An 11,232-nucleotide genomic window follows, 5' to 3' on the forward strand; every position below is an offset into this window, starting at 1 on the left:
TGTAAATTAAAAATTGTTATTTTACAGTGATAATCTTGTTTTCTTGTGCCCAATAATGCATAATTTCATTTGATAAACACGTTTAGATTGAATGGTAATTTATAATAAGTCACAAGAACGTCGAATCTGAATCACTTGAAAAAACACGGGGGTGCTTAACTTTTTTCCAGGTGTATATTAACCCTCATGTCCAAGTTTGTTTGCTCCTAGTATATGCCTGTATTTACTTAAAAGTAATGTAGACGTTTCTTTATTCTTATTATACAACTTTCTAAATTAAACCTTCATGCCGAGGTATATATTTACCTGGTCCATTATTTTTATACGAAACGTCTAGGATTCGTTTTTTTTCTCCTGTTAGCTCACTATACAAACTGTAAACGTAATGTCGAAGTTTTTGTTTCTATGTTATAAAGGTGATGTTGTTTTTTTCCTAGTAAATGGCCCTTCACAGTTCAAATTTATTTTCTTGATTCCTAGAATTAAGTTTCCGACTGTATTTTATTATTGTTTTTATCGAACCAGTTCTAAACTTATGAGTTGGTTACAGAAATGAGGAGTACACAAGATGGCGATATTTTCTTCCACTGCGACAGCGTTAGATGGCCAAAGAATGCAGGACACATTCCTATGAGTAGTTCACGTGATTCTGAACAGGTTAGAGATAGGCTAAGAGAAGAATGTCAAAATTGGAATTTTCTGCCAAGGTTCAATGTTTGAAATTTAAAACGTTGAAGCGGTTAGTCGTAAACGTTTCTATTTAAACGATTTTCATTAACGAAAGTCGTTTAGTCGAAACAGTGATCTCCTAATTGTTTTCCTCTTGCAGTAATTTTCCCCACTTTCTCCAGTTCCTTTTCTTCTTCGGTGTTATTTAATTATGTCTGGAAGGAGAAATACTATGATCGTGAAAGCTTTAATTTTATCGAATATATGTTTATTTTAAAACAGTTGTAATGCTTTAGCCAAACGTTTTCCAATAAGTTAATTCATTAAAAATGACTTCCATTCTACCATAGTTTTAATCTTTCGTGTCCCAATACTGTTCGATATAGTGTTTTATCTTTTGAAGGCTGACAACCCATTGACAGGTGTCAGTGATAACAAACAGTGTGAAAATAAAGTGACGTTCTATACTGATATTGTTTTACAATTCTAAATACGCGATGTTGAACAAAACATTGTACTTGATAAGTCAACCATGTTGTATGTACTATAGAGAATTGACCAATTTTCTGATGATTTTTGATGCTAACAGAGTTTAAACATGTAGAAAAAAGAAAGGCATACAAATCATATAAGCTGATATATATATATATATATTTCATAAACTTACTATATACGTGGGAGTTATTTTGTCATGTTATCTAAGCCTAATTTACTGAAATATTCATGAATCGAATCTAATACTTCCAACGTATTCAAATATTTCGACATTAATTACATTATGCATAATTCTTGAGTCCAAGCTTTATTTTGTGTGATTTGTCGTGCTTATAATATGACTTTGGTAATCCGATTTACTTAAAATTACCAATTCCAATTTCATACTGATATCGATTTGAGGCTTTGTATCACCTTTGTATCTAACAATATCTTCATATAGCCTTAAATTATGCATCAGTTCTCGTTTCTTTCTTGAAGGAAAGACCAAGGCCGGCTCTTGACAGTTTCGTTCCCCAGGTTGCTACTGTTCATGGTCTCTCCCAGGAAAGCGGATTACGAGTGAAAGTCTTACCATCGTCACCAGTCCTCAGGCGAAGCATTCCTGGAGAAGTGATGGAATTAGCTGTTTCCGAAGAACGTAATACAGAGGTCTGATGCTGACATTCAGGTATACGTTTACCGAGTTTAATTATTCAAACTAAAAAATACCATTGGTCTGGGAAGGTTATGTTACATCAATAAATGGTGAACATGCAGCAAAAGTTTTTATTATAATGTGAAATGTTTTCAATAATATTAAAACAACTATCTGGTGGCAATTTGTAAACGTATTAAGTAAATATATCGAACAAATTGTGTTGGCTTGTTTCATAATTAATCATATTTTTAGTTATTTGTTACACTTTACCATCTTCAGACTAACGAAAGGGTATTGAACTGGATGCAATAAAGTTACACTTTACTATATTCAGACTAACGAAAGGGTATTTGAAAAGGATGCAATAAAGTTACACTTTACCATCTTCAGACTAGCGAAAGGGTATTGAACTGGATGCAATAAAGTTACACTTTATCATCTTCAGACTAACGATAAGGTATTTGAGAAGGATGCAATAACATTACACTTTACCATCTTCAGACTAACGAAAGGGTATTGAACTGGATGCAATAAAGTTACACTTTACCATCTTCAAACTAACGAAAGGGTATTCGAAAATTGATTGTTGTTGGCTTTGAATATTAATTTAAATACAGGACTTCTTTTCATTCAAAGGCAGAATAATGCGTCATGATCCCAGATACCCTATTGAAATTACATGATTACAGATACCATAAGTACCTGAATAACGTTGAATGTAATAGCTCACCTATTGGTAAGAATCAAGTATAATAATGCGTCATGATCCCAGGTACCCTATTGAAATTACATGATTACAGATACCATAAGTACCTGAATAACGTTGAATGTAATAGCTCACCTATTGGTACAAATAAATCCTAGTTTAATTAACTGTGTCTCTAATGGTAAATGTAAACATTTATCTTCCTCACTTATGTGCGACCAGATGGCGTTGGATCACTTCAATATTAAACGTTCTATAATTGTGTGTAGTAAGCATATATATATATATATATATATACGTTCCTGATCGCCTTGTTTGCCTTATTTATATACATTATGCGATGGCGATTGATCTGTAAAATGTTATACAAGAAGAGAGTTATATGAGGTTTCATTCACTCAACGCTAAAGAGTTATCAGTATAACGAAATATATGAATATTTATGTATGATAGGATTTGTGAATTAGTGTCTGTTCAAACTAAATAACATTCGCCAAAATGCTTATCTACATCAAATTCAAAATTTTGGTAAATATACAAGATATTTGAATTACTCATTGAAATAATGGATAGTTTTTATTTGTATAATAAACCCATTGTTTATCAATATCCATACTTAAGTTTCTTTTCCTAGTAGGGTTTAAGAACTTTAATGGACTGCAACTGTTTGAAAAAGGCCTCAGTACAGAAATGTTGCCCACTTTTCTTTCAATAAGCTGTTGTAGTCCATTTAAGTTATAAAAACCTACTGTGTTTACTCTGTCTAAAGTTACACTGGAACAAAATCTTTTCCTACCCATTGGGTAGAAAACCTTGTTACAGATGAGAATCAAATAGTATCTCGTCAACATGAACTATTTCTGAACTATTTGTTCAAATAATCAGGTAATATAACCTAAAATTCTTAAGACTTTTTGCTACACTGATGATATCTGCATAACGTTTTTAATTGATTGATATTACAATACTATAATTGTGTAATCTGTAGAGATAAAATTAATAATTATTGTAATTTTTTGTTCAAGGTCTCCATGCTCCCTCATTGGATATCACAACTGTAAAGTAATATTGTGCCTAACGAGTACGATTCGTTTCACGCAACCCCAAGGAAACATGGGTTTTGTTGTGTATACGTAGCTTTGGGACGAAACTCTACATGTATGTAATCCGGTTTTGATGCGTACAGAGAAAATTAAATATTAATTAAATCTTCGCGAAACCTGAAGAAGATACAGTAATTCAAATATTTTATTAGGAGATTGTGTAGTTTGGTTCAGCTTTCAGCTTTCCAGAAAAAAACTATTTTCTCCCTTTTTTCAAAACCACGAACAGAGAAGGAATAGTCAGAAAGAAACTGTCTTCTTGAAACGATAACCGGTAACAAGACTCCTAAAGAATGCCTGGTGTAATGTGTTCAAGTTTCAAACAAAAGTCTATAAAACCAGATGGATGAAGCTTCAGTTACCACAGAACACTATTTCAAAATATCTGCTATTTGCTAAAATTGTATTTAATCTGTAATGTTTGTTGCACGTATGGTGGCGATGTCCTCTGAAGTCCGACCATAATCCTTCCCACGTAAGCTGTTTTCGTATAGCGCAAGCGAAAAGCCTGTCTTTTTTGTGGTCATACAAAAATCCCTGTTAAAGTTTATAGTCATTTTGTGACTTCAATTTTAATGATTTATTGTGATTTTTGTAAAAGAATTCATTGTAAATAGGAAACAATATCAATAAAAGCAATTTAACTGTATTGTGTTAAAAGTACGACTTTATATCCAAAAAAAACACCTACATAAAAAAAATTCAATTTTTTAACTACGAATGTTACGATCTAGAGGAACATTAGAAACTCCAGCCAATAAATGTTACGATTTAGAGGCACAGTAGAGACTCTAGCCAATAAATGTTACGATCTAGAAGCACAGTAGAGACTCCAGCCAGTAAATGTTACGATCTAGAAGCACAGTAGAGACTCTAGCCAATAAATGTTACGATCTAGAGGCACAGTAGAGACTCTAGCCAATAAATGTTACGATCTAGAGGCACAGAAGAAACTCCAGCCAATAAATGTTACGATCTAGAGGCACAATAAAGACTCCAGCCAATAAATGTTACGATTTAGAGGCACAGTAAAGACTCCAGCTAAGTTGGATAGAGAAATACTGTGATGAATCTATATACAGGACAGAAGTTTTGGCCAAATTTAGAGTATGGCTAAACCTGCTATAAACGCTAGGATGCCACTAGTGAAGTTGGAGTACGGTATATTAATACCATTTTGGAGCTTCACAGCGTCCAGTGCATGTTGTCATGTCCGGTCATTTTCCATCTGACGCCGTGCGACTTGACGATAGCCCTGCAACACAGTTTTCATTGCAAAAAGTTTCAGTTTACGGCTGGAATGTTGTCCAAAGCACACCTATCCTCACTGCTTACTTTCCATTAGCCATCTAGTGTAGAGGAGAACTGTTTACCAGCAGTTGTTTAAACAGCCCGATCACACAGGCAACTTGACCGGTAATTTCTTCGTATAGAATAATATGAATACCTGTTTCATTCTCCATTTACTTGAGTGAGGTAAGCGACATTTGAGCGAGAGATATGACTGGAATCCTTATCTTTAACTTATCTACTTTTACATTACATTCTTTAGAGAGTTTGTCCTTTAACATAAGCTGGCTGGCTACTTTAATCTAAATTGGCGTATTTACTTTTTACTTGCAAAATGTTTTGATCGGTTAAAAAAAAATTACACACTTATGCATCTGATTTTCACCATCTATTTCTCAGGGAGGGGTGGGTGGATAAACTATGTATTTATTCGTGTTTTTTATGTATTGGTGTTTCAATTTCTGTAAGAAATGCTTAAATTAAATCTTTATTATTTAATTCTATATAATACAGATTTTTGAATGTTAAAACTAGTTTCTTATTATTATGTAAAAATTAATCTTTCAGCTTTAACTTCTTTCTCAACACAAGTTAGTTGTAAGTAGTTTTTTTCATATGACCAACTATTTGTAAAAGTAAAATCAGAGTTTTCTTGCATTTGATATTACAAAGAGCAAGCCCAGTGGGAGTGAATGTATCTCCCGTGGCTTTCGATTATATAACTCAAGAATTGTTTGAATTCATATTTAATGAACTTAGTCGATCAAAAATAATCTCAACCTAATAGAGCCATTGATGTCATTTATAAAAATGACATTGGCACAAAAGATTAGCAATTGTAAAAAAATTGCATATAGATAGTTGCATCATTAATGGATTGTACATTAACATAAATATATTAACAATGTGTAGTGTGCAACGTATTTAACATTAATAGAAATACTTCGTGTATTTTTTTTCGGCATCATAGATTCTTGAAAGAGTTGTGACAACAAACATGAAACATGTAATCTGATTTTAACATGTAATCTGATTTCAAACTGTTCTTGTACTAAAAATATTCGTTTTCTTTCGAATAAAGACCTATGCTAAACATCAACTTCGTTTTTCCAGTATTCAACTCGGTAGTGAAGAATCCTTTTATGAGGAAACGTGTGAATACAAGATTCAAATATAGAAGATCGTGCTGGTAATACCCAATCATAAGTTAAGAAATCCGATCGGTTTCGGAAGGTAGGCCGCCTTTTTCATTCCCCCAATCACGCATTAAGATCCCGGATTAAGAAGGGAGATCTAAATTTCTAAATGTGCTCGTGCTATCAGATATTTTACTCTGGGCTAAAATAGAAATTATTTCAGCGCCCTTTGTGAAAATATCTGCTTATCTCTTAACTCGTTATTAACTAAAACAGTATAGGTTTTCCTCAGAAAATCACGCTAAAGACATTCAAGGATGACATTAATAACGTTTTAGTACATGGTCTTCAACTGACAAATTCTGACATTCAAGCTTTCTGAAAGAAGGAAGTTAGAGAACCGTGTTTTGATATTTTAAAGTTCAAATCTTAAACACGATGTACAGAAAATGTAAAGAGTGTATAAAATAAAACGCATTATATACTGTCAAATATTAACGTACTACAAGTTAGCGATAATGCAGGGAATTCCAAAACATGCTGAAATGATAACGTGGTCAGAAACTCTACTTGAAGTTAAATAAAGTGTAACGATGGCGATATATATGAATTTCCTATTAGAAATCAATTTTTAAAGAAAAGTTTTAACTGAGTAAAAATTGTATGTATTAAACATAACATAACAAAAAATATTTAATATACGTTTTTGATAGATATAGTTTGACTCGGGTTGAATCAAGTAAAAGTTGTCGTGTTTTATTGAAAAAAAACATAAATCTATAATAGTTTGACTCGGGTTGAATCAAGTAAAAGTTGTCGTGTTTTATTGAAAAAAAAAACATAAATCTATAATAGTTTGACTCGGGTTGAATCAAGTAAGAGTTGTCGTGTTTTATTGAAAAAAGCATAAATCTACAATAACATTATCTCTGTTCCCAAACATTTCATTAGATTTTACGTAAAACATCTTAAGATAAATTCTTTTTAGCTCGTTTTACTGATGTTAGTATCGATAGAGAAGCATGAACTGTGAAATCTGATGCAACTGTCACAAATTCTAAATGCTTTTACACATGGTTAAATAACATATTTTAACTGGATTTAAAGAGATTTAAATCTGGTCGTTTGAAGTGATGCCAAACACGTCATCTTTATTTAGAACAACTGAAGCCTCTGTTTATAGTTGGTAAGGATTTTACTGCCGCCATTTTATGAAACGAAACAGTGTACTTTCGTTATGTGAAATGGTTCACGAAATAATAATGCAGCTAAAGTCCAGAAAGAGTTATTTATGTATTGATTTTGAAATTCATGTGTGCCTGTTTAATATATACTTCCAAACTAATAAACTGAATCCCAGTTTTTAAGTTTCCAAGATATCTAACCAAATTGCCTGTAGTAATGATTTATTTATGAATCTGTTTTGTTTGTTTGTTTGAAGTTAAGCACAAAGCTGCACAATGGTCTATCTGTGCTCTGCCCACCACGGGTATCGAAACCCGGTTTCTAGCGTTGTAAGTCCACAGACATTCCGTTGTGCCACTGGGGGGGCATTTTTGAATCTACAATTAGGTGATGACATCTTACTGCGAAGTGGCTTAGTTCGGTTATTAAAAGGTTGAAAACTTATTTTCAATCAAACAGATAAATTGTAACCGCTGGCAACTAAACATGGACGAAATGTGTTTGCTGTCTTCCCTTAGCTAAATATACCCATGGTGAGCACAACAGAATGTATAGCTTTGTGCTTTACAACAAATAAAACAAACAAAATTAGCTAAATATTGTTCACTGGATGATTGTTTAAATGTATTCTCACATATTTATGGAATAGAATACAAAACTATCTCAAAATGTCCATGTCTCTCAATATAAAGTAGTTTTCAAATTTCAAAGAGCATTATTGAGAGACATATCCGAAGACTTTTTTTTTTCTTATGCATGTAGTGCATAATGTAAAATATTAAAAATAACAAAATAGAATTTGTTCTCATAACACCATAAGTTTGTTTTCATAGCACCATAAATTTGTTCTAATAACACCATAAGTGTGTTCTCATAACACCATAAGTTTGTTCTCATAACACCATAAGTTTGTTTTCATAGCACCATAAATTTGTTCTAATAACACCATAAGTGTGTTCTCATAACACCATAAGTTTGTTCTCATAACACCATAAGTTTGTTTTCATAGCACCATAAATTTGTTCTCATAACACCATAAGTTTGTTCTCATAAAACCATAAGTTTGTTTTCATAACACCATAAATTTGTTCTCATAACACCGTAAGTTTGTTCTCATAACACCATAAGTGTGTTCTCATAACACCATAAGTTTGTTCTCATGACACCATAAGTGTGTTCTCATAACACCATAAGTGTGTTCTCATAACACCATAAATTTGTTCTCATAACACCGTAAGTTTGTTCTCATGACACCATAAGTGTGTTCTCATAACACCATAAGTTTGTTCTCATAGCACCATAAGTTTGTTCTCATAACACCATAAGTTTGTTTTCAAACCATAATCAGCTAATTACTCTATTCACGTGGTGGTTCCATATTGTTCTCCACCCTAACTTCGACACTCAACACTCAACATTCGTAGCTGTGCTGAGTAGGTAATTGGTAGCAGCTTGTCCATGAATCCAGCAGAATGAACTTCTAATACAGAAGAGTTGGACTGCAGTCTTAGAGTTTCATTAAAGTCATGGGTGACAGATTTAAGCCAGATATAGAATTTCATTTTATAGCGCGTTTCAAAGTTCACATGAACCGAAAGGCGATTATTTTTAAAAGTCTAGACAGTTAAATTTTGCTTTAACAACGCTACTATATTTTTCCTTTTTCAGCGCATTACAAACATTTAATTTGAATAAGAGAAGATTGGATGAAATATCACGGTACTGCTATCATTAATACTTTATCCAATCGCCGATCCTCTTTGAATTTCCGTGAGTTCCTTTATGTCACCTTGATACCTACTGGATTGTCGGATTCACGTGTAAATTCAATGTTGTAAGTCCCAGTAATAACTGAGGAATAATGAATGCTCATTCGTACAACGCTAAAATCCGAGGTTCGATTCCCCACGGTGTATAAAACAAATAGTGTATTTTTGAGATAATTCAATTTAAACCTAATCTATCATTGATTTTCCAACATTCCCCAATTCTTTTGCTGAGATTCTTATCTTAGGTCACAATATAATAAGCTGTTCATATTGAGTTTTTGTGAAAATTAAACTTTAGTTTAGCAGGAATATTGTTCATAGTTCATTCAGGCTTTCAGAACCTGAGGTTGATGTGCATCATAGGTTTTCTCTATTGATACTTATTTTCTTTACTTTGTTTTCATTGAGCTGTTAAAAAAAAACGACTATGTTTCTTTTTTTTATCTATAGATCTTATTTTTTGTCATTTTGGTCGGCTCTAGATATTGATTTTTACAACATAATTTTTCCTTGTCAAGGCAACAGAGACACTGCCTTTATACAAAAACACACGATGATAGATTAGCGTATACTTACAGAAATACAGGCTAGTTTTCTTTGCTAACTTAATGAGCAACAGTATACTGTCTTAAAACACAAACACGTTAATGAAGCACGCTAAAATCCATTGAATTATTGTAGAACGAAGAAAATACCTGTGTTAAAAGCTAACACTTTTGAAACAGATATTTTCCAATGTACATCTACCACAATGTACATCTTTAAAAAGTACAATAAAATTCATATTTCAAGGAAGTTTATGAAACGCAGAACATCGATTCCTGTAAACAAAATTTATTTAAGTATAATTTGAGAAAAACTTGTATTGTGTGTGTGTATCCGTCTATAATTCGCGAACCGCTGAAACGATTGTTACCTTTAAAGCCCTTTGGAGAGTGACATAGAAGAGCCGGTGTTCGGATCTGGCTCCTCGTGTCACTTACAAACTGGCCATTGTCCATTTATATCCCCGCCCTCTACGTAAAAGCCTATAATTTTCGACCAATCTGAACCAAACATAGCATATACTCATACAGCGTCGCGGAGAGTGACATAGGGGGATATTGTTCATATCTGACCCCTATAAGTCATCTTAGGGGCCCTATCTGTTGGCAATGATATTCTTTTGATCTCTATCAAATTTAAAAGGTACTTTTAGAGTACCCGAAAATTGACATAGGGAAAATGTATTCAGATTTTCCCTCATTATCTCACTTCACAAAAGCCTCTATGTTTTTCCGTGCGTTGAACGAGTACATTAACCAGTTAATTAAATATTTTAATTTATCCGATTTAAACAGTTATAGATGAAATATTTTATGTAAAGTTAATATTATTCCCTGCACCAGAAGACTGAGGCCACAAGTGGTGAATGGAAAAAGCTCAAATAGTGAAGATAAAATGGCTGGTAATATTAAGGTTTATAAGTTTGTTTATTTGTTTGTTTGTTTTTGAATTTTGCGCAAAGCTACACAAGGGCTATCTGCGCTAGCCGTCCCTAATTTAGCAGTGTAAGACTACAGGGAAGGCAGCTAGTCATCACCGCCCACCGCCAACTCTTGGGCTACTCTTTTACCAACGAACAGTGGGATTCACTATCACATTATAACGCCCACACGGCCCCATGTTCGGTGGGACGGGGATTCGAACCCGCGACCTTCAGATTGCGAGTCGAGCGCCCCTAACCACCTAGCCATGCCGGGGCCCTAACCACCTGGCCATGCCGGTGCCCTAACCACCGGGCCAGGTTTATGAGAGAAAATAATCAAGAAATTGTCACTATTTCTCCGGTGTCTATTCAAGTAATGGGGGAAACTATAACATACACAGTAGTAATTACAGTTAATGAAAGGTACATATTTGTCTAAAATCCGTAGTGATTCCAGAAGACTGTTAAAACACGATTATAGAACATTTCCACTTCTTGACCAAATAGAGTTGTTTAAACATTTGGTTAACAACAAGTAAAAGCTTGGACTGGTTTATTCTTTCATTGGGGGTGTTTCTGTGAGCCAGACTAGTTTCAGAGAATTCCACTCCTCATCAGTGACCCTGGACACTACCACCAATGACTTAAATACACCAGTTCGATTTCCACTTCTTTGTGTTTTTAAGTCAAGTTTGATGTTGATAAACACAATACAAAAAGGTTGTTTTTCTATTTTTTTGTTTTCCTCACTACAATATATCACTTGTTTGG

At 33.5% G+C, this 11,232-nt stretch overlaps 1 protein-coding gene across 4 annotated transcripts in view; it reads left to right on the forward strand.

The window, feature by feature from the left end:
* The window catches only part of LOC106467395 (protein turtle homolog B-like), a 61,176-nt gene extending 56,914 nt beyond the window's left edge, over positions 1–4,262 (forward strand). For all 4 annotated transcript variants that reach the window (XM_022395573.1, XM_022395575.1, XM_022395576.1 and 1 more), the window contains 3 exons: positions 551–657; positions 1,645–1,834; positions 3,536–4,262. In XM_022395573.1, coding sequence (XP_022251281.1) covers positions 551–657; positions 1,645–1,821 — 284 coding nt within the window. In that variant the 3' untranslated portion in view covers positions 1,822–1,834; positions 3,536–4,262. The remainder of the gene's footprint in view (positions 1–550; positions 658–1,644; positions 1,835–3,535) is intronic.
* Positions 4,263–11,232: the final 6,970 nt, after the last annotated feature.

The sequence above is a fragment of the Limulus polyphemus genome, unplaced genomic scaffold, assembly GCF_000517525.1.
Source record: "Limulus polyphemus unplaced genomic scaffold, Limulus_polyphemus-2.1.2 Scaffold2598, whole genome shotgun sequence".
NCBI classification, from domain to species: Eukaryota; Metazoa; Arthropoda; class Merostomata; order Xiphosura; family Limulidae; genus Limulus; species Limulus polyphemus.